Source organism: Strigops habroptila, chromosome 4 (genome assembly GCF_004027225.2).
Source record: "Strigops habroptila isolate Jane chromosome 4, bStrHab1.2.pri, whole genome shotgun sequence".
Taxonomy (NCBI): Eukaryota; Metazoa; Chordata; class Aves; order Psittaciformes; family Psittacidae; genus Strigops; species Strigops habroptila.
In genome coordinates, this window is record NC_046358.1 from 75,269,934 (window position 1) to 75,293,265 (window position 23,332).

The following is a 23,332-nucleotide window of genomic DNA, read 5'->3' on the forward strand; positions in this document are numbered from 1 at the left end:
TAATATATCCAGTTAAGAGGTATGCAGGTAAAGAAAAGTGGAATCTTGCCAAAGGATTAATAGTCCTAGTTTTGAAAAAGTAACATTGCCTTTCTAAAGAGCATAAAATACCTGACCTATACCTTTCCCAGAAAACAACAGATTCAACAGCATTTCCTCATGAGATATTCCTCATTACTAAACACTCATTTGCTCATAACTTGGCATTAAAGCATTTTCTGGCAGGTTGTCTTCTATACAGTCTGAGAGAATTTGCCTACTGAACTAGGAGGCAAGAGACCAAGAGGCCATCTCTCCTCTGTTTCCAACTCTTGGGCAAGGAGAAATGTTTCCCCCTACCTGGAGTCCCCATCTGGATCTTCTGTAGTGTCACCAGAGCCGTTCACAGCGTATCGACTCCTCGGTTTATCTGAAGCAAAGAACAGACAACTTTTTCTGGGAACAATTTCCTTAAAGTGTGCATTAAGAAAATACTCATCTGTGCCCTTTTCAAACTATCTACAAGACAGATCTAAAAAAAAAAGAGTAACATTAAAAGCAGAAAGCCCCTTCATTTTTAGGTAGAAGTACCTGATCTTGTTTTTTCTGTTCTCATTCAGAAACACATAAAAAAATAGGAGAAAGAGGCTTTCATCTTCAGGAGATAAGAGGACCCACAAACCCCAACTTTTCTCTCAAGTGCCAGGTAACAGTTTGCAGTTTTAGAGAGTGGAAAATAGAATTCTGACTGAACCACTTCCCTCATTATTGCTCAGGTTTCACGACCATAATGTTCCAGAAGCTCTCCTGCAGTCACATGTATCAAAACCCTTTACCAAGAAAAAGCAGAAGTGGGGTGGGAGGGAAGCAGCCACCCAAAAGAAAAAGAAATCATGGCAGATTTTACCTATAAAAACAAATAATGGTTTAAAGACGATTCTCTCTTGGTAGAAAGTGACTCACAACCTAAAGAGGGGTGCCAAACCTCTGATACATGGCAGTTAGCAAGTGACCCAAGTCAAACAGCCTCAACACGGCAGCACCTTTAGGCCACACACCAAGACCCTCACTCCTCACCCTGCCTCCACCTTCCCCTACAGCTCCAGCTCATCCAGGAAAGTAATCACCAGGCACTGGTTCCATAGTAACACCCAGCATTCATGTGGTTCAATTAACGTGGGGTGTGAGGCGTGTGTTTGAGGGGGTGCCAGGGCACCTGGGGGGTATGAGGCATGGGGGTGTGAGGGAGGATGTGTAAGCGGGGAGTGCTAAAAGGTGCGGGGAGGGTGTTTGGAGGGTGTGTGCGAGTGTAAGGGGTGTGGGGGAGGTGTGTGTAGGCTGTGAGGGGTGTGTGAGACTGTGTGCGGGGTGTGAGGTTTACCAGCCCCGCAGTGCTGCGGGGGGTTCAGGCCCCCACGGGCGGCAGCGGGATCCCGGCGGAGGCTCCCGCACTCCCGGGCCGGACCGGACCGGACCGGACCCTGGGCGTCGCGCACTTACTGGCCTGTGCGGCGGGGTGCTCGGCGCCGCGCTGGAAGGGGAAGCGGAACAGCAGCTTGTTGCCGCGGCTGCCCGAGCTCACCAGGATAACGCTGATGGGGCTGGTGCTCTCGCCCATGCCGGCGCGCCACGGTACGGTACGGTACAGCCCGGCCCGCAGGAAGGCCACCCGGCGCTGCCGGCTTCCGCTTCCGCCGCTACCAGCGCCTGGGTGGCGGGACCGGCTGCTGGCGGGGCGGAGCGGGGACGGAGGAATGGGGCTTCCCGGCGGCGGGCAGAGCTGCGGCGCCTCACAGCCTCCATCAACCAGCGCCTCGCACCACCGCGGCCCCGTCCCCAGCACAGCCCAGTGCCCCCAGTTCAGCTCATCACCTCACACAGACCCACCCCCAGCACTGCTCTCGGTCAACCCAGTGCCCCCCATTCAGACTAGTACTTCCATGGACACTACTCCCTGTTCCACGTACTTCCAGTTTATTCCAGTGCTTCACGTGGCTACAGCCAGATCAGCCCAGTGCCCCCAGCATGGCTCAGCACCCCCAGTTCAGCACGGTGGACCCCCAGCCATGGCGCTAGCCCTGGAGCCGTCATGCAGGGGCTGCCAGGCGCCTGGGCTGCCCATTGCCGTTGACCACTATGGGTCATTTGTAGCCTTTCAGCCATTTCAGCCTTTAACATCTCCAGAACTTTACTAAAGCCAGTGGCAAACAGCAGCGTGGGCTCGTACCTCCCTCGCGGGTCAGCCATTAGAGGGTGCCCACAGGAGGCAGGATGCCAACGTCAGACCTCTTGGCTCCCCATGCTCATGGAAAGCGTCGCTTCATCTTCTCATGTTCATTGCATGAGCTCAGGGTGCTTTACAGCACTGATACAACTTGCCTTGTGGTCCCTGTAAATTTACTCCTGGCTCTAGATTAGTAAGGGTAACGTTACTTCCCCTGGCAGCTGTATGGTACCTTCACCTTACTTTGTGTTTAACCGAGATCAGAAATTATCAGCACTTATACTAGAAGATGTCCTGGGTTTTGCATACAAATTCTTCTGTACTTGCTTGCATTATTGAGATACTTGAACACTCTGAGATATCTCCACTCTGGATTTTGCTCTGCAGTTCCCCCCAGGAACATTGTGCAGAGGTGGGTGGCTGAAGATGGAGATGAGCACACGCAGCATGGGTGTAATCTGCAGGGCCATTCTCTGCAAGGCCAGCGATAACCATTGAAGCAAGAGAAGATGTCACTGAGGGGAGAGAGTTGTCTAAGGGTGATTAAAGAGCAGTCGTATTATCACAGCAGAGCATTCCTCATGCACCAGCACTCAGCAGCTACATTAAAAGTCCCCAGTATGTCTGCTTTGAAGCATTATTTTACTTTCCAGCTTTTGGAGGCCGTAGTTTAGTTAAAACAAAGTTGCAAATTCTTTGAACACTGTCAGGATATTAAAGAACAAAACCAGGATTTAGATTCCACTTTGAAGATTTCCAAAACTTAATATGCCCCAAATTTATCAGAATTAGAGCAGACCTATGTGCCACCTCATCCACAGGAATTCACCATGTGGGGGAGGCAGTGCCCATGGAGAATACAGACCCATGTGGAAAGTTATCCCTGATCTCACAGTGGTGCAATTCAATTGGTTGCTGGATTTATAGTCAGGGTTGATGGGAATTATAATCCCACTTTTATAAGGAGCAAGCAGGCCTGTTGCTCACTTCTGCCATTTAAAATGAGAAACTGGCAGCCTACTTTTGGGACAGGATTAAAAAAGACCTATGTTAATACTAAAAATCACCTTTGGTGACATTTCACAGCTTCATGACAAAGTTTCATCATCTGCCCAAGGGTGGACATTGTGCTATGGGTCTATGAATCATAATTCCAAGCAGCAGCAGCAAGAGAGGAAGGCAGGTCTGGTGACATTTCCCAGAGGACAGAGCTTCAGTGTTGATCCTGTGACAGAGGAACACCAGCAACCGTGTTGTCTAACTCCTTGCATTGCTGAGACCAGGTTCTCCATGTCTTACTGTCCTGAGGGCAGCTGGAGCACTGGGATGGAGGAGCTTGGCTGAGAGGTCCATGCAAGAAGAGACGGTCACTCTCCATGTCACATCATGGGACATGGCCGAGGGTCATGCTTCTTCCACCAGGCACATTCCTGAGGAGTTCCTGCAACTGTCCCCAGCACTGCCCTGATCCTGGGCAAGCAATGAGCTCCTTCTAGCAAACCACTGTCATCTTTTGTCTGCTCTGTCTTTTGTGATAGTGCAAGAGTCTCTCCCAGAATTCATAAAGATTTCAGCAATGATGAACCCTCTGCTCTGATCATCATGCCTGCATAGGCCTTAATCTTACAGTCATGGAAGATCAGTGTTCAGGTTAAACAGTGGGCAGCAAAATAGGAAGGAGTCCTGATAGTCTCTGCCTTATCCCTGGGTATATATGGGCCACAGTCGCTTCCCTCGTGTGTTGACTGAGTAACCTCTGATTAAAAGCACTCTCACTGGGGAGAACTTGGAGCACAGCCACGCAGCAGGCAATGTAAGAGGCAGCACTTTGGGGAGGAGACAAAAACATTGAATAAATGTATAATTAACAACATCTTTATTTTCAAAGTAATTTTTCTATAGGAAAACTGCAAATTTTTGAAATGTGTGTAGCAAGGGATGATGAATACAGCCTTACTTGGTACCTCCATTCATTTAGGCTGTATAAAAAGAATGTTGCATTGTCCTGTGCCCTGACTGAAGGACTGCTGCCCGTGTCATCAGAGGCACTTTTAATTGGAAACTGCACAGCATCTGTGTAGCCAGACAGTTAGCTCTGGTTTTTCAGTGGACGTATATGGCATTTATCAAAGGGAGGATATACAAAGAACACTCTGATAATTTTCCTTATGGTAAAGTGATTGTGCTCCCTGGGTCTCAAGTGAGTCCCCTCTTGTATCTCCTCTTAAAGTGAAGCACAGAGAGAAGCAAATTACCCAGTCACCCAGCCAGTGGACAGAGGGCTGAGGAGGGAGCTGTGGCACTGAGCACAGTCTTAAATTAAACTCCAGATAAGGTGGTTGGCCTCTACAGAGGTGACGATAATACAAGATCACCGAACCCAGCCAGACTTGCAGACTAAAAAGCACCAAGTGCTTTGTGCCTGCCCTTTGGGAAAGCCCAAGGTTTCTCCTGCTTTGTGTGACAGATGACTTGCAGAGAGGCTCCAGTTCAGAGCCCAGTGAAAAGCACAAGGGATGGGTCAGAGCCCTTCTCCAGGTGCTGCTTGCCCTGGGACACTGGGGATATCAGAGGATACAGCGGCCGCTGACTGACCACATTCCTACTGCTTCTCCAGCACCACTGATTCTTTCCCACCTGACCCCAGGATGCAGAGCCACAGCCGCAGGAGCATGGGGTCTATTTGTAGACCCAAGTATCATTAGATCACTAGAAGGGCTTCCTCTTAGCAGGAAAACTGCATCTGGGAATACCCTCTGTAGGAGACGGTAGCATTGCTGTGAAATGCAAACACATCTTGGTGAGGAATCTGGCTCATACCTATCAACCTTCTCTGCACAAGCATGCAAGGCTATTTGGGTAGAGAACACTATCTGACCTCTCTGACTGTACCAGCCAGCTTTCCCTGCATGGCTGCCAGCACTCAGTGGTGATGTGTACGGCTGCTGTAATTTATCAGGGTGGCAGAGAGATTTACCTCTGCTTCATGTGCTGGCAGGATATTCATTCCCAGAGGTTCAGCAGCGACCATCTCCAGTAGAGTATTTCTTTGACACTTTGCCCACTTATCTGTGATTACAGACTTGTGCTGGTCTTCCCTTTGCTTGCTTGGTCCTGCACCCACCAAGAGTGCCCGTGCTCTGAAGCTACTAGCCATCTATCATGGGCCCAGGCTTTCCTGTGCATGTCCAGCATGTAGCACAGTGCGTGCCAGCACTAGCTGTGGTGCTATTTTACAGTACCAGGGATAATTAACAGTAAGATCACACAGCTAGAAATCAAAGGCGTGCAGTATGAGGCATAAGCTCTCTCTCCCTGTACCCATAGGAATCATAAATAGCAGTGCTGTTATAAGCACTATTAATTGCAGAGTGAGTCCCTAATTCTCTGCAAGAGGCTGGCAGAGTGAAGTCCTGGCAGTGCTGAAAGCAAATGGCAAAATCTCCACTTATTCCTGCAAAATCTGGTTTCACTCCCCCTCTGAACAATACTGCACATCTTCCAGCCTGTCCCTACAGCTATCTAGGAACCACTTCATAGGAAATATTGTGCCACATGGCACCCACATATACTGCAAGTGTACAATGTGGCACAGAAAACCGTAGAGTCTTGTGTTCACACCTGTGAAACAAGTGAGAAAATGCAGATTTTTCTCCAAGCTCTTTAGCATGCTTGAAGTCCATATGCTCCTCAGCTTAAAGATGTGTCCTAATGCCTCATAAATGGAATTTTCCAGCATTATCTCTCTGTTCATGTATCAATATGTGTCCAGACAATTTCTTCAGGCCACACGGCCATTACGTTAAGAAGCAAGAAGCTGATAACGCCAGCAAGCAAGGAGGCCAGTGCACTGACCCTTGCCGAAACAGACATTGTTTCGCAGGGAGATAAGAGTCTCCCACCTCCATGGGTGGACCTCTGGAGTGACCAATGAGTGTGGACAGGCATCAACGTCCACTCTCCCCTTCCTCTTTATAACCAGGGCTGCCAGGGTGATGAGTCCAAACCTGCTCTGAGCGTCCATCGCAAGGAGACCAAGCCAGCACCCTCCTGCACGATGACACTGACTCAAGCCGAGAAGGCCGCTGTGGTCACCATCTGGGCAAAGGTGGCCACCCAAGCCGATGCCATTGGGGCAGAATCACTAGAGAGGTAAGTACCCCCAAACTCCTCCGAAAAGGCTGCCTCCTCTGGCTTTGCTGTTAGGAGGCATCTCGTGTAAAACTTGCATGAGTGAGAGCACTCTGGGACTGGTGAGAGTTGATGGATGACATCTGTGTTGTTTGGTATGTAATTATATGGAATTATATCTGTGCTACAAAATGCTTCAAAATCTCACAGCAAACTATATTTTTTCTAAGCAATTTTATAGGTTTATTTTTCATTACAGCAATTCAGAATAATTCATAGCCAGGACCCCTGGCAAGGACTTCAAAGCCGTTCATATTCTGTCTTGAAACAGAGTTATCACTGTTCGGAAATGCACTTGAAGTGGTTTATTGTACAAGTGATGTGTTTTCACTTGCATTTTCTGGACACTAAGCGAATAACTATTCACTAAATTCACTGGCTACTCAAGTTTCATTGTTCCAGTGGTAAGCAACAAACTGTCAGGAAACAAGACAACTGGACCCCCTGCATGAAGTATAGCACAGTAATCCAAAATTCATACAAATGAAGGAAGCTGGCACTAAAGGGATAATAGCCTGGAAATTGTTCAGAAATTATGTTATTCAAAGTAATTTAAGTGTTTTTTACAGCTCAGTATAAAGCCTTGTGATACTCCTTCCAGGATTCTGAGTACCATTCATATCAATTCTGGTTTGTTCAGCTTGTATTAGTTTGAAGGTCCTGCAGACTGGCTTACAATATAATATAGGAAATGTGGTAATAATTTGTGGGCCATTATTTATTTAAAATGAACAAACAATACATTGAGTTTTAAATCTTTTTTAGCATGTCATTCTTCTCTAGTACATACAGATTAGCCCACTGTCTAATCTGTACATACTGCAGAAGTTTAAGAGCAGAAAGACCTTCCTGATGCAAGCTTCATGCTCCCAAAGCCCTATTACAAACACTGAAGAGTGCACTTCTGTAGCTGGCAGGTTTACGTGGCACTTGCTCTGAGGTTTTTGCCATCTCATGCATGTCATTTCCACTGCTGAATCTCATTCTCATGTTCTCCTCCAGGCTTTTCTTCAGCTACCCCCAGACAAAAACCTACTTCCCTCACTTTGATCTCAGCCAAGGCTCAACTCAGCTTCGTGGTCATGGCTCCAAGGTCATGAATGCCATTGGGGAGGCTGTGAAGAACATTGATGACATTAGAGGTGCTTTGGCCAAGCTCAGTGAGCTGCATGCTTACATCCTCAGGGTGGACCCAGTGAACTTCAAGGTGAGTGAGCACACAGACTTTCAGGGATGAAAAGTGCCATCACAGAGTAAGAGACTGCGTATCATTTTGGCTAACGGCAGCTTGATCGCTGGCTGCACTGCACAGCCTTGTCAACTCATGTTGCTGCTTGTTCTCCACCTACTTTTTAACTTGAGATTGGATCTTTCAATGAAAGATCTGGTCTAGCACCTATGGTTTGTGTTAGACAGACTCAAGTCTCTGTTGCCTTTGTTGTAGTTTATGAATCTCCCTCACACATCGGGTTATATCACCTGTCTTGAACAAAGTAAATTCTAAACATTTCCACTTTGTTGCATTTCCCTTTGGTGAGGAAGGAAGGAAAGGACATTTGGAACAGGGAGTGGAATCAAGCAGTACCTTTTGCCCTGTATCAAAGTAACTCTCCATATATAACATCAGGCAGCAGTGCTACCTGGTTGGGACACATACTTGTCATCCCAGAGCACACTGTGACCAAGACCCATTGCAGACCCCTATACTGACATGTGTTACTGATTATGATGGATTTCATCCTGTTTTCCCTTACAGCTGCTTTCCCACTGTATTCTGTGCTCTGTGGCTGCCCGCTATCCCAATGACTTCACCCCAGAAGTTCATGCTGCGTGGGACAAGTTCCTGTCCAGTGTTTCCTCTGTTCTGACTGAGAAGTACAGATAAATGGCCTCCACAGAGGGTGAGGGATGCACATCCATGGCGCACCCCAGCTGATAGGCCCTGGGATTTTCACCCCTTCCTATGCAGTCCTCTCAAATCCGCTACGCAGGGGCTCGGTCATCTGCAAAACCTAATAAATAATTCAAATGTGAGCTAAAGTCTCTGTGCTTTCATACCCATGTGTTCCACCTGCACCTGACTGTTCTGGCAGGGGTGTTCTGAAATGTCTACACAATATGAAAGAGAAAATACTAAGCATTGTAAATTAATGTACTAATTAATGAACTAATGAGTTCATATACTAATTCATGTGTTAAGCTGTGTAAATTCAGTGGGAATAGCATAACATAACATCATAACATAACATATTCAGTGGAACTTTACAGGCATTTGAAATTTGGCAATGCCAGTGGCCACTGCAGATCAGTGTGGATGGCACTTCTGGGACCACAGATTTCCAGGGTTTCTCTGGAAAGAAGTGACAGGGAAAAGAACAAAACTGATGGTCACCTTGGTGCGGGACACACACACACATGACACACAGGGATCCTCCATACATACCCATTGTGGGCAGCTAAGCACTACATAGTCACTCACTCACTTCTCCCCCTCGATGGGATGAGGGGAAGAAGAAAGGAGGAATAAAAGCAAGAAAAATTGGGAGTCACAATCAATCAAACAAACAAGCAACCAGAATTGTTTCATAAATGAAAGATAAGTGGCAGAAGAGGGAAGAAAACAAAATAAAACAGGTGATGCAGAGGCAATCACCCACTATCTCCCGAGGGCAACTCAGCCAGTTCCTGAGCAAAAAAGATGGGTAACCCCCTGAAAACTCCCTGAACCCCCCTCTTTTCCCTTTTATTGCTGATCATGGCGTTATATTGTATGAAATACCTCTTTGATTAGTTTCAGTCATCTGCCCAGTTGTGTGCTCTCCCAACATATTGCACACCCAAAAATCTATTCCTTGGCAGGGGCAGAGTGAGAAGCAGAGATGGCCTTGATGCTGTGCAAATGCTGCTCAGCAAAAGCCAGAACAGCAATGTGTTATCAGGGCTGGTTTGGTCACAAATCTAAAACTCAATACCATGTGAGCTGCTGTGAAGAAAGTTATTTATCAGGATACATTCACTGCCCATGTCTGTCTCAGAGGACTCCTGGCATAAAAAGGTGTGTGCAAAGTCTTAAGCACACTCTGATTAACAGCCTGGACTGGCATTGCAAGCTGTGATCCTCATCTCATTTACAAAATGTAGGGACTGTGTTTGGGGAAGGAGGAGAGAGATGGTGTGGAAGCTCTGAAACCACCAAATTGCTTCCAATGTGATTACCTGTGTCACCCAGTTTTTAAACATTCTACATCTGTGGTTCTCAGGTAACCTGAACATTTAAATCCACAGCTTAGGTGCTCATCAGCATCTGGTGTGTCCCCAACCCCAAATTTGTGCCAATGACTTCATACAGAGGCTGAGTGAAAGATGTTACAGTCACCATCCACCTGTGGGATGTCCCAGTTTGTGGTGAGAGGCAGGAGCACATGCAGGGATGGGAAGAAGGGAAGATGCTCAGGCCTGACAAGCATCAGAGAACAGACTTTGGGAAGACCATGCACCAAAACCTCCTACGTTTCTCCGGGCTGCTAGAGAGATGGAGTTTCTCATGGCAGATTCCCAGCACGACCCAGGAGGGCTTGTCCATGGCTCCTGCTCAGAGGCCCCAGGGCTCTTCAGGCAGAGAGGGGCTGGATGCGCCGGAGGCTGGAGGACATGAGGGGCCAGGGACACGCGTGGGACCCACCCCAACACCTGCAGAGCCAGAGAGGACCCTGACCTGCATGGGGGGAATGGTGGATCTCAACAGCAGGCTTGAGGATGTGCCAGCCACTGAGGCCAAGGCTGTGGCACCCACTGGACGTGCCTATGGCTGCTGTTGACCATGGGGTAGCGCAGCCGGGTGCTGCCCCCAGCCCGCAGCCTGGTGTGGGGCTGGTGCAGGGGTAGGGCAGGGCAGCCGGGCCCCCTCAGGGCCTCCTCAGGGCTGGGCCCCCCGGGGCAGTCAGGGCCCCCAAAGGCAGGGCCCAGCGCTGCACATCCAGGGCTCCCTCCGCCCCTCGGCACCGATAAGATAAGGCCAGGGCGGAGGTGCCGGCTGCTATAAGAGGGTGGCCCCGGCGGCACGGCTGCCACCGAGACCTGCCTGCCTCTGCCAGCCGCCGCCATGCTGACCGCTGAAGACAAGAAGCTGATCCACCAGATCTGGGAGAAGGCGTCAGGCCACCTGGAAGACTTTGGCGCCGAGGCCCTGGAGAGGTGCAGGCTGGGCCCCACGGGCGAGGGAGGCAGGCGGGTGGGAGCCCCATGGGGGGTTGGTGTGGGGGATCGGAGGCACTGACCATCCCGCTCCGGCAGGATGTTCATCACCTACCCCCAGACCAAGACCTACTTCCCCCACTTCAACCTGCAACACGGCTCTGACCAGATCCGCGGCCACGGCAAGAAGGTGGCGACCGCCCTGGGCAATGCCGCCAAGAACCTGGACAACCTCAGCCAGTCCCTGTCTGAGCTCAGCAACCTGCATGCCTACAACCTGCGTGTCGACCCTGTCAACTTCAAGGCAGGCGGGGGACAGGGGATGGGGGACAGGGGACAGGGGACAGGGACCGGGATGGGGGGATGCGGTCCACAGTGGTGGTGCTGAGCCCTGTTTTGCCTTGCAGCTGCTGTCGCAGTGCTTCCAGGTGGTGCTGGCTGTGCACCTGGGCAAGGACTACACCCCTGAGGTGCACTCTGCCTTCGACAAGTTCCTGTCGGCCGTGGCCTCCGTGCTGGCCGAGAAGTACAGATGAGCTGCCGCCTGCGCACGGGTGCCATCAATAAAGACACTTCTGCTGCAGCACTATGTCCGTCTGAGCTGGGGCTGGGGGCTGGGGCAGGATGCAGTGTTGCAGTGGTCATGCCAGAAGCAGGGAGGAAGGGTGGGAGGAAGGCAGGGAGGGAGCAAGCTGGTGATGAGGCTGGCCATGGTATAGGGGAGCAGCACTGGTCATGGGCTTCCTGGCTGCACCCCCAAGGCCCTGCCTGCTTCCACCCTGCCCCATCATGGGATGTGGCCAACGCTGGTAGCAGGAGCAGGGAATGGAGCTCAGCCTCTCACCTTGCTGTGCCTGCATCCCTTTGGGGAGTGGAGAGGAAGGGTGGGATAAGTCAAATGTCAAATCCCCTTGAAGGATTGTCTAGGGGCATAGGAAGAATGCTTCCTGGCTTTATCTATCAGAACGGCTGTTTAGGACTTCATTGGGGATGCTGTGGGAGCTAAGTGCTTGTATGAGCTCCAAAAGCAATCAGACAAGTTCATGGAGTGAAAAAAATCCACTACAGACCATGAAGCACACTGTTTTTGGGCTCAAGCCCGAGCCACAAATCCCCGTTGGCAGCCCAGGAAGTGCCCCCACACCTGCCCTGGGTGTCTGCGCTTCCCCTGGCACGTGGGCAGGGTGGGAGTGGGGGCGGCAGAGCTGCAGTCCAGCACAGGGCACTTGGTTTCTGAGGTTTGGAGCCTGAATTGAAAAACTCATTGGCTTTAGATCACAGCTGATGGGTTATAAGATACTAAACTAGCCCTGAGTTTGCTCCATGTGTGACACCAGAGGGAGGAGATGAGCATTCGTGACGGGTGCAAGACGGTGCATCAGGAGAGTGGTGCCTGCAGTGGCCAAGTGCGGGCAGCAGCCGGGTGCTGGGTGCATGGGATTCCTGGGCCACACTCACCCCTGCTCCTGCGAATGCACTCATGAGCCCACAGCGCTTTCCCTCCATCCTCACGGACATCCCAGTCTACATCCCTGAGCCTTCATGTGCATTTACACCCATCCATTTATCCTTGTGTCACTAGTCTGAAGAGCTCTTCTGCCTTTGCAGTTTGCCCACCAATGCACGCACATCACTGCTGCCGCAGATGTTTTCCTGGGCTCTGCTTCCAAGAAGATCAGCCCCCCCATCTCCTCCCCACCCCATCCTCCCTCCTTCCCTGCTCTGAAATGGTGCCAGCTAGAGCTAATCTCCCCCAAACACAAATGATAAGAACCATTGGCCATGGAGGAAACACGGGTGTGAACTGTCCCCTGCCTGCCTGCACCACCTCTTGAACCTACCAGAGGCACCTCAGGCCCCCTCACTCTCCTCATCTTCCTCATCTTCCTCACATCCTCATCTTCCTTGCCCTTATTGTTTTCCTTCATTATTTGGGACACACAGGGCTTGCCATGGGCTGCTGGGCCCTGCGTGCCTTCCTTCCCTGACTGTCAGCTCCTGCTGCCAGTGCTTGCATCAGTGCCAGGCACTGATCCCCATGGTCCTACCAAGTGTTCCCCCCTTCCCAGGATTCAGGGTCACCTGGTCCCCTTGCAGCACTGGGACCAGCACAGCACATGCACAGGAGAGAGGGCTGGGGCAGGAGAGTTCCGGGGTCTGTGTGCAAAGGGGACTGGGATTCAGGGAGCTGGGGGTGAAGAGGGCACACACTTCAGGGTACACAGGTTTGGGGTGTGCTGAGGGAACAAGAGCAGAAGGTGCAGTGGGGCAGCATGGCTGTATGTACAGGGGCCACACTGGATGGCAGGGTGTGTGTAGGGGCAGCATGTGTGAGCAAGGACAGTGCACGTGCAGAGACTGTGTTAGGTGGCACTGTGCATACGGGGCAGTTCACACGTGTGTGTGGAGGCTGTGTTGGATGGGTCAGTCTGTACATACGGGTGCTTGTGGGTCCGTGTGTGGGTGCTGGGGTGCTGGGCAGGCTCAGTCTGTGGGGCACAGACAGTATTGAAAACACAGCCCCACGCTCTGTTAGGACCACTCTGTCAGCACACATCCCGGCTGTGCCAGAGCTGCCCGCCGGGAGTACCTCAGGGGTACCTCAGGGTACCTCAGCCCCGAAGCCAGCCTGTGCCAGGAGGGAGGACACACACTGCTGCGCCTGTGCCAGTGCAGACCCTAAACCTAAGCCTAACCCTGCAGCCAGCCTGTGCCAGAGGGGACGGGCCATCCCACTTGTGCTGATGCTGACCCAGATCCCAGCTGGTGCCGGGGGGCAGAGACCCCCAGCCGGGCCCGGAGCCGGTGCGGGTGCCGCGGGGGGAGCGGGGCGCGGCGCTGGCAGGGGCAGGCGGGCGGCGGCTCGGCCTGGCCGGGGTCCAGCGGGGACGGAGCGGGGCCAGCAGCGGGGCCAGGAGCGGGGCGGGCCGGGGGGCGGGCGGTGCCCCGGTACCGCATATAAGGGCGGCGGCGGCCAGCGGGGGCACCCGTGCTGGGGGCTGCCATCGCGGAGGTGTCACCATGGTGCTGTCCGGCAACGACAAGACCAACGTGAAGGGCGTCTTCTCCAAAATCGGTGGCCATGCCGAGGAGTATGGTGCCGAGGCCCTAGAGAGGTACGTGCCATCCCCGTTGTCGTACCCTCTCCTGCCTCTCCTCGACTCCCTCCCATCTGCCGAGGTCCTCTTGCTCTCCACAACTGCCCCTGTGTCCTACGTGTCCCTGTCTCATCTGTCCCTGACACCATCTGTTCCCCAGGATGTTCGCCACCTACCCCCAGACCAAGACCTACTTCCCCCACTTTGACGTGGCTCCAGGCTCTGCTCAGGTCAAGGCGCATGGCAAGAAGGTGGCGGCTGCACTGGTCGAGGCTGCCAACCACATTGATGACATCGCGACTGCCCTCTCCAAGCTCAGCGACCTCCACGCCCAAAAGCTCCGCGTGGACCCTGTCAACTTCAAAGTGAGCATCTGGGAAGGGGTGGCCAGCCCGGCTCCCCTTCTGCACCCCCCTGTCCATCCCCCTCGCCTCACCCCCTCATCTCACCCTCTCACCCCATCTCTTTTGTCTTTCAGCTGCTGGGCCAATGCTTCCTGGTGGTGGTGGCCATCCACAACCCCTCCGTCCTGACCCCAGAGGTCCATGCTTCCCTGGACAAGTTCCTGTGCGCTGTGGGCAACGTGCTGACTGCCAAGTACCGTTAAGACGGCACCATGGCTAGAGCTGGACCCAATCCATTGCCAGCCTCCAACAGCAAGCAAACAAATGATCTGAAATAAAATCTGTTGCATTTGTGCTCCAGCCCTGGCGTCCTGCTCTGGTTCCTGCCTGCAGGGAGGGATCGGGAGGGATCTGCTCCGGGTCTGAACTGAGGGTCTCCCCTTCCAGGTGGGCATGCAGAGGAAAAATGGGCTCTGGTTTTGCTGTCTCTGAGAGGAGGCAGCATTTCAGTGATGGTGGGGCTGCTTTTCCCAGCTGTGGGGTCTGGGAAAAGCAGAGCATTTCCAGGTCCTGGTGGCGGGGAAAGATGCGGGGAGAGTGGCTGGAGTCTGGCCCCTTGGGAGCAAACTGAAGCCACAGCCTGTGCTGGCCTTCACACCAGAGCACCGCACTGGGATCCCCTCTTGCTCCACCAGCCCTGTGCACCCCTTACTCCCACTCAGGCTGAATCGTTGGATATCATCTCCTCCTGGAAGTGCTTCTGGGAGACAGTGGGTACAGGAACTCCCAGTGCCTGTTACCCTCTATGTGGTGGCACAGTGAGGATGCTATGAGGACCTCCAAGCACAAGGACATCATTTTGTGCATCCCCAGCACGAAGGGCTGTGTGGCATCATTGGACTTCTGTTTCCACCTAATGCTGCACTGTTGGGGTGTCATTTTGGAGGGGCCCTGGGGAGCTGACAGGCTGGGGAGACAGCAGGTACGTGCACTGCAAGGGGAGCAGCCAGGCTCAGCCCCAGATCCTGCTCTGTAGGCAGCAGGGTAGGGGGTGTCAGCGCAGGCAGCAAAGCGGTGCTGGGGCCGTGGTGCTGGTGCCTGTGCAGCCCCTGGCCCTTATCGCAGCCCGCAGCAGGGTGGCCGCGTTCCGGGGGGCTGCAGGAGGCAGATAAAGGAGACTTGGGCACTCCTCCAGCCCTGGGTGTGGTGGGAGGCAGGCAGCAGATAGGCCTGGGGCCGCAGCCTGCCAGGTGCTGAGTAAGGCTGCCCCGGCCCTGCCAGGCTGGGGGGCTCAGGGCTGGGAGGGAGGTTCAGGAAAGCACAGGGCAGCTGGTACAGCCACAGCATGGAGCCAAGCTGAAGTTGCCACTGGCCCTGCATACTTGCCCTAGCCACATGGCCTCCAGTCACTACCAGTGAACGCACCAGAGCCAGGAGAAACCCTGAATGACTCCAGAGAAAGAGGGAGACCTTCCAGCCCTCAGGGTTTCTCCTGCAGAGCACCACAGGCATCATAACTGCACATGCCCACCCCACCTCGGGACAGTGACAAGAGGAGAAGAAAGCATCACTAACTTACCTGATCTACTTGTGCATGGAGCAGGGTGTTGGAGCAGGTTGCACCCTTCCAGCCAACATCACCCAGACACAACTCTACTCCACAGAGAACCTCTGCTTCCTCTCTCAAGGGCAGAAGGGGTACAGTGGAGGGGTCAGCGCACAGGGGTGTGCAAGGCGGTGTGCTCGTATGTAAAACACTGGGAAGAGACAGCATCAAATCCAGCACAGACTTGGGCTCCTCCAAATCAGACCACAGAGGATCCTCGTGGTCCTAAGCACAGTGTATGCATAAGAGGCAAGGTGTTAAGAGCAGTGGAGGGGATGGTATGCTCATGGAGCAGAAGGGGTGGGCAGTTGTGCCCACTGCCCATGACAGGCATTAAGCTTCCAACAGCTCCCACACCATGTTGTGTCCTCAGGCAGAGCACGTTGTGTGGCAGTGGGCAGTATCCTGTCTCTGCAGCACTTTCCCAGGGCTCTGCCTGGCCAAGGAAACCCTGAACTCCCAAGAGCCGGCTGAGTTTTGTCCCAGCCATTTGTCCCTGCTGCCACAAGATGGGGACCTCAAGCCGCCGTGCTTTATCAGGGCCAGGAAGAGGGTTCAGAGGGCCAAGACTTGGTCGCTGCCAGGACAGGCTTCAAGCCAGCCCCAGTCCCGAGCACACTGGGGACACTGGTCCCATCTCAGAGGGGTGCAGGAGCTCTTCTTGGCAGTGCATTTCCAGTGCTGGGTGCCCCAGCAGACAGGCACCCCATGCGTCCTGGCTTGTAGCACAGGAGCATGTGTGAGCTCTGGGCTCACTTCACTGGGCATCCCTTGGTGGCCACGGCGTCATGTGCTCCAGGACACAGCCTACCCCAGGGGCTGGACAGGCTGGCAGCAGCTTCCTGCACCGTGGCTCTCCCTGAGCTAGCATTCCTGCCCAGCTGCCTTGGGACTTGTAGGCAGCAGCCTTGCGTCTTATGCGTACACTGTGCTTAGGGACCTGCAGGCAGGCAGCGGTGGCTGCAGCACAGCAGGTCAAATATTCAGCCCACCGCTGTCCAGGGTTGGTTTTGCAGCTCCTATTGCTGCAGCCCCAGTGCTGGTGAGAGAGGCGGAGGCAAAGTCTGCATCATCACAGCAGCAGCAGACAGAAATGGCACCAGGCGACATGGAGGAGGTGGACTTTGGGGACAAAGCCTCCTGATCCAGGCCATGGCAGCACTCAGGAGTCACAGGGGGCAGCTTCAGGGAAGAGGGAAGGTGAACATCTTCAGGTGAGACAAAAGCCTGTTCTGATGTCTCCACTATCTGGAGGCCTCTCTCGCCTCTTACCAGCACTCATTCCTGATGGACAAAGCATCTATGGTTCAAAGATACCCACAGAACAACACAGTACTTTGTTATATGATAGTCACCAAGGCAAGTGGCATCTCAGGGCTCATTTTTATTCAAAGAGGAGCTAAAATGACAGGAGGAAAGAAGCCTGATGATTGTGACTTGCCTGATCACAACACTTTTATCAATCTGTTGAGTGGTTGTAAACAGCTTTGTGCAGGTAGCTTGGATACTACTACTCTTACTAGCGTCTCATAAATAGTCATGGCCCTAGGGAGTGTGTCCTAGAAAGGGACACAGAAGTAAATACTTCTGGAGGAGGTCAAGCATCCTAGGGGAGTTTACCAGGAATTTCCCATTCAAAATTAGCAAATAGCTAATTTTCCCATTCAAAATAGCAAAGAAGCAGTAGGAAGATACAGAATTCATTTCTTATTGGAAGCTGATCTTAGGACACCAGCTGGGAGATCCTCTTGATGGAAAGATGAGCGGAAATATCATGTGTTTTGCAAACTGTTCTGTTTATACATCCTCTATTGGCATTCAATATGCCAATAGCATAAGTCATGATTGGTGCAACCTATAGGTCTTTTGTTGAAAAACTGCTGTGTAAGCAGTTTGTTTGCCATGTATTTGGACAGTTACTCTTACCTGAATGTCGGATTTTCCATACTGAACTGATCTCTCTGACTTATCTAGATCATTTTGAATGGGGTGCTCACATTTGCTTTGGGGTGCTCACAGCCCCTCCAGCTCAGGAACATCTGAGAATGTAATAAGCACATTCTCCATTACAACACATAAGTTATTGATGAAAGAACAGCGAATACTAATGTTGAACCAAGGACTAGAATCTGTCACAGAAGGAAAACAGACTCATCTGAAATGATTCATTCTTGGCAATGGCCATGGTTATTACTCATCTCTTTCTTCGATTAAATGTCCCACTGTTTCTTTGTGATTTGAAGTGGACTGGTTTAAAGTTCCTTAGTTTCCTCCTTTTACCCTACTATTGATAAGAGACCCTGTTGTCTGGTTCCTGCGACCCCATCACCCTCTACCACTTCTCAAAGATACCGGCTGTTTGGAGATGGCTTCAATCAGTTGCTGAGGTAAAGGGGATTTTCTTCAGGCAAGCAGTCTGAAACTACTGGAATGAATGAAATATACTTCAATCCACACTTTTGAGGATCCTCCCACCTTTCTCCACTGTCTATTTTGCCACTGGGAAAAGTGGTTGTAAAAGACAGAAAATAGAGTCAGCCTTCACTAAAATGCCAATTTTGATGAAGGATTTCAAATATTTTCTCTCCTTCCTTTCCTAAAAGCAGAGACTGCTCCTACCGCAGCAGCCGCATCAAGCACAGCTATACAAGCCCCTCCAGACAGGACAGGGCTGATAAAACAAGTACTCACAGAACTGAAAACATTGTCTGCCCTCCTTTGCCATCACAAGAAGTTCAGCATTGCAAGCAACATCTTAGAAAACCTTTTTGCTGATCCCCCTCAAAGCTGACCTGTGAGAACCCCAGGCCTCATTCTGTCAGCTCCTCTGACTGAAGAGGCATTAAGCATTATGAATTCCCTGTTTTTGAAGATGTTCGTAATAGAATCCAGGTCCTGGATTTTCTATCTGGGAGGAGAAGGAGCAGATCTGTGGTAACATGATGTTGGACACTGATGCCTTCTTAGTGCTATACTGGAGCCATTCAGCAGAAACTTTCCACACTTACTTTGCACTAGTTTTCCACCTTCTTTTTGTGACTGACCATGTCTTTTTTAATAATTCGATCTAGCCAGCTTTCCACTGCAACTGTGCCACTAGCAACCCTTTGCAATGAGTCGCGCCTGCTTGACATCATCCACTGGGAATTGACCAGATTTTCACCTCAGAGATGGGAATTGAATAGAAATGCAAAAATTTTCTTCCTGATGCTTGCCTTGTCTTTTGTCACACGCCAGCCACCTGAGAAGATATGCATTTGCTTAGGAATGGTGAAAGTGAGAACACAGGAAATGCTCTGCTGGTAACATCATTGGTTCCTCTCTCCCAAGGATGTTTTCAGCAACCGGAGATACCACCTGAGAGAGCACACAAGCCTAGCCATTTTTCATTGTGCTCCTCCAGCATCCACACCAGCAGTAATAGCAATTTCAGCGAGTACATTCCTGCCTGTTGCCTTTACCATCTGTCTGTTGACCTGCTGCTCATGAATTTGCTACACCTTTTATAAACCTGCTGATCCTCTTTGTTTCCACAACCTCCTGTGGCAGCAAGTTCCAGAAGATCATTCTCCCACCCTGCCCTGTATAAAGTCCTTTATATTCATTTTAAAGCAATCTACCAGACTCATCAATGGCCTCTAATTCTAGTCACACAGGATCTGATGAGCACAAAGTCCACATTCACCTTTCTGCTCCTCCTTCTCCAGGGTCAAATCCCAGCCTTTCTAGTACCTCCTCATACTGCAGCTGCCTCATCCCCTTGATCATTTCAGTTGCTCTGCTCACAACTCTATAAGTTCACTATGTCCTCAGATCAGAGGCCAGAACTGCGCAAATGTGTGTTACAGAGCAGGCAAAAGCTATCTTCTTTCTTGTTTTGAGACCTCAAGCCTTTCTTGAAATGGCCACATTTTGCTGCCATGTTTTGCTGCACATAAAGGCTACGATTTTGGTGAACCATCACATGGAGGGCTCCAGTATCTTCTTCCTGAGCTGAATAGCCAGTTTAAGTCCAGCTTCCTGTGTTTTAGGTATTTCCCTATCTGTGTCACCTTATTTATCTACACTGAAACGACTGACCTCTTATTTTTCCATTTGTGAATAACACTGAAAGCTGCATATAGCAAAGCTCCCCTGACCACATCAACCTTTCCCCAGTCTCCTGCAGTGATGGAGCAACATCTGACATTTCTGTCAAAAGCTAAAAAGCTAAAGCGTGCAACTCTAACAGCAGATTTTTGGTCCGTATTCCTGGGACGCAGTTCTTTGTTATCCTCTCCCTGTCCAGATCCTATGTCACACTGACTTCAAACAGGCAATGAGTTGCTGAGTAGACACAAACCAACGAGCATGTAGCTGGAAATGGTTAAAACATGGGGTTTTCCAGCTAGCGCTGCTTTTTTACTCCCTGTATCAGGACCAGACAGAGATACGGGAGCAGATTGTGCCAGTTCTGTGCTCTTCAGAGACCTTTGCACATGGCCAGGAGGATCCCAACTATGGATTTATGGAAAGCAATACAGCAAAATGTGCATTGCAGCTGCTCAGCCAGAAAGCTTTTATACCTCCTTCAATGGTTGAGCGGCTGAGTGCCTTTATTAATAGTAGAAGTGTATTTATCAAAATTCATGGGTCAGCACTGTTAAAGCCCCATAGATTCAATTTGGACAGGTCACCATTATTTATTTTTCCAGACCATAGCTTCAAACAGGGATATTTTCAGCTGGGATAGAGTTAGTTTTCTTCCTAGTAGCTGGTGCAGTGCTGTGTTTTGGCTTTAGTCTGAGAACAATCCTGATAACACACTGATGTTTTAGTTGTTGCTCAGTAGTGCTTATCCTGATCAAGGACTTTTCAGTCTCTCATGCTCTGACAGTGAGGAGGGGCACAAGAAGCCGGGAGGGAGCAGAGACAGGACACCTGACCCAAACTAGCCAAAGGAGTATTCCATACTACAGCACATCATGCTGAGGATATAAACTGTGGGATTTGGCTGGAAGGGGCTGATCACTGCCCAGTGATGGGCTGGGTATCAGCCCGTGGGTGCTGAGCAATTATACTGTGCATTTTCAGGGGTTTATTCCTCCCTCTTTTTGTTCTCTCATTTTCATTACTATTATTTCTACTATTATTATTAGTAGTATATTTTATTTTATTTCCATTATTAAACTGGTCTTATCTTAATCCACATGTTTTACTTTATTTCTCCAACTCTCCTCGCCATCCTACTGGATGCATGGTACTTAGTTATCATGTAGGGTTAAACAGCAACAGGTATACAGTCTAGATCTCTCCCCAGGCCTGTTTGGATCATTGTAGGAAATACAGTCTCTAGAACAGGGTCTTCCACTTGCATGGAACAGCTGTGCTTCAGGATTCATGGACCAAAGAGCGAAAGCAGATGTGGTGATCCCTAATCATTACACAGGTACCTGCACTGCATTCAGAGCCAAGTGTGTTGCAAAGCCAGACAGATGCACTGGCCCCAGCATAGCCACGCTCTCTCAGACTTCAGCAGAAGCTCACCAGGGGGTTTCTAAACCTTGTGATTTTGGTTGCCACCACAAGAGGAGGCAGATATCACTGCAGCTGTATCTTCTGCCTGGCTGCAGGTCATAGTGATCCATGGGTGGCTGCATGTGTCCACCTATGGAAGTGGAGGAAGCTTCAGCTTCAGCTCCAGCTCCAACTGCAGCTTCAGCTCCAAGTCCAGCTCTGCAGCAAAAGGGAGACCCTCCCTGATTGAAACTCATCCCCTCTTCTGCAATTGCAATGGTGCTTGGCCAAAGGGGAAAGAGTGGGAGCAACCCACTTGTTTCCAGTTACAATATTTTAGTGTGCTCATGTGTTTGGAGCAGCTGTCATTCTGGAGGTGACATGTCCTACAGCACCCACCACCCCAAACAGTTACAGTGGACACTGGAATGCTTTTCTTGGGGAACAGAAGCAAGTCTAACGGACCCGAGCTGTGAGAAAACAGGTATTGTAACGCATTGTGGATCTGATTCTGCATTGGGCTAGGTGAGTTTGATTTGTGCTCAGATCTGTCAGATCTTTGAATCTCAAGTTTTTGTCCTTTAAGAGGAAAAACACTAAGTAGAGACAGCATCACAGGAAAGTCATTCATGAGGATTGACTGATGACAAGTTGATACCTTTTAAGTGGAGTTGAAGGCTAAATTAACATAGAATAAGAACAGAAGGGTTTGTTCTTCTTTCAAGAATTGTTTCCAGAAGAACAATTTCTGAGCAGTCGCAAAATCAACTGGGAGAACTCAAAGCTAATATGGAAGAGGCTTGCCATTCCTTAGGGAAAACTGTAAAATTACTTTATATCCCGAAGAAGCACGAAAAACAAGAGGGAAAGAGTGTAATACCTAACTGGAGTGTGAATTCCTGATATCAAAAGGATACAAGGAATAATAAGCAGATTATGAAAAATGGAGAGGACTAGACAGTAAAGAAGGCTCTGACTGATGTTCGCAATATGTGTGAGTAAAGTAAGAACAGATAAGTCCATCATGTTGTGGGTCAAGACTTCAGAGCTCAGTCATGAGCTTTGCTGTAAGTCATAAGCAATAGAGGAGGATAACAATCAGGATATTACAGGTCTCAAGGATCTCAAGGTTTGCAGGGCCTCAAGGATCAACATAGCAGAAAGGGGATGATATCCTCATGCCCAGCACAAAAAATGGGGAGGAACCTGTTGTTAGGCAGGACACATTCCAGAAGGAGAGCTCTGAACATCCAGGGACAGTATTACACAGGGACAAATGGAAATGAACAGGCAGTGAGTAAATTAAGCTGGGAATTAGAAAATTAGTCCCTTCCCATCCCATGCTTCCTGTGCTCAAGCTTTTGGGCTGACTTCAAGGAAGTCTTCTAATAAATTAGATGAGGACATTTCTAGCTATTGACTGCATAAGCTGCTCTGACAGGGCTTTCAGTGATGTCACAGCCCCTAGAAAACGATTGACTCTTTCCTGGGAGATTTCATCCTCATACCTAATAAGCTTATCACAAATTTATCAGCTCTCTGGGAGCAAGAAGCAAAGATTTGGAGCTTCTGAAGTAGAAAGCCCTTCTTCAGTGAGTTTGTGTTTGATCGGAAACAGGGCTGAAGTCCCCAGCCAAGCTGAACTGTAAGTGAGTGGTATGATTTTTGCCTGAGCAAGGAGTCCAAGGACTCCAGACTGCAATATTCCCCTGGAGAACACAAACACATCAGAAGGTATCCCAAGGAAAAGGTGTGTAAGAAGGAAGATCCTTAACTCTTCCGAAGTCAACCAGAGAATCAAAGAATGAGTTGACTGTTCCTATGAAAGCCGCATTTCCCGTGAGTCCTATGAACATGGCAGATACGTAAATGGCAGAGCTGAGAAGGCAGTTGGATTTTCTAGGAACGAGTATAAAACCACCACACTTCAGATTGAAGGGCTGAGCTTCCCCAGCAATTTCCGCTCTGAGCTAGGGGGCGGTGGGCTGTTTGATTACCACTGAGGCAGTTAATGTTTGTGATTTCAGCTTAAACGGATCTTAAATTACCATCTTATTTCCCCCTCATGGCGCTGAGCAGCAAACCCAGGACGCGAGGCCACTATCTCTCGTGGCAGCAGCCTGCTTCCAGCACCTCTTCCCAGGGTGCTCTCCCACAGGTCCAGGGTGCTCCTGGGGGTTTGTGAACCCCCCTCAAAGTC

The 23,332-nt window shown here is 50.5% G+C and overlaps 4 protein-coding genes and 1 long non-coding RNA gene across 7 annotated transcripts in view; 3 read left to right on the top strand and 2 right to left on the bottom strand.

The window, feature by feature from the left end:
• Positions 1–1,687, bottom strand: part of LOC115606465 (inactive rhomboid protein 1) — a 125,491-nt gene extending 123,804 nt beyond the window's left edge. Inside the window, exons 1-2 of one of the 2 annotated variants that reach the window (XR_003990905.1) lie at positions 1,480–1,668; positions 340–409 (exon numbers count right to left, since the gene is read on the bottom strand). Coding sequence is in view for 1 of the 2 variants with exons in the window: in XM_030482399.1 (XP_030338259.1) it covers positions 340–409; positions 1,480–1,597 (188 nt within the window). In the remaining variant the exon portion in view is untranslated. Of the gene's footprint in view, positions 1–339; positions 410–1,479 lie in introns of both variants that reach the window. The other variant, XM_030482399.1, reaches the window with a different exon arrangement.
• Positions 1,442–8,428, top strand: LOC115606473 (hemoglobin subunit pi). 2 transcript variants are annotated; one of them, XM_030482425.1, is made up of 4 exons: positions 1,442–1,611; positions 6,186–6,355; positions 7,397–7,601; positions 8,151–8,428. In XM_030482425.1, the coding sequence occupies exons 2-4, from the start codon at positions 6,261–6,263 to the stop codon at positions 8,277–8,279; spliced, it is 429 nt and encodes a 142-aa protein (XP_030338285.1). In that variant the 5' UTR covers positions 1,442–1,611; positions 6,186–6,260; the 3' UTR covers positions 8,280–8,428. The 2 variants fall into 2 exon arrangements, with proteins under 2 accessions (XP_030338285.1, XP_030338284.1); XM_030482424.1 differs by lacking the exon at positions 1,442–1,611 and having other exon boundaries at positions 6,138–6,355.
• LOC115606477 lies at positions 5,002–23,278 on the bottom strand. Its single transcript, XR_003990912.1, has 3 exons — positions 22,339–23,278; positions 18,247–18,248; positions 5,002–5,016 (listed from the first exon to the last, which is right to left on the bottom strand). It is a non-coding gene; the product is annotated as an uncharacterized LOC115606477 (long non-coding RNA).
• On the top strand, positions 10,381–11,171 carry LOC115606474 (hemoglobin subunit alpha-2). Its single transcript, XM_030482426.1, has 3 exons — positions 10,381–10,588; positions 10,688–10,892; positions 10,996–11,171. Exons 1-3 carry the CDS (start codon positions 10,497–10,499, stop codon positions 11,122–11,124), a joined length of 426 nt encoding a protein of 141 aa, XP_030338286.1. The 5' UTR covers positions 10,381–10,496; the 3' UTR covers positions 11,125–11,171.
• LOC115606472 (hemoglobin subunit alpha-A) lies at positions 13,502–14,390 on the top strand. Its single transcript, XM_030482423.1, has 3 exons — positions 13,502–13,704; positions 13,847–14,051; positions 14,165–14,390. The coding sequence occupies exons 1-3, from the start codon at positions 13,610–13,612 to the stop codon at positions 14,291–14,293; spliced, it is 429 nt and encodes a 142-aa protein (XP_030338283.1). The 5' UTR covers positions 13,502–13,609; the 3' UTR covers positions 14,294–14,390.
• Positions 23,279–23,332: the final 54 nt, after the last annotated feature.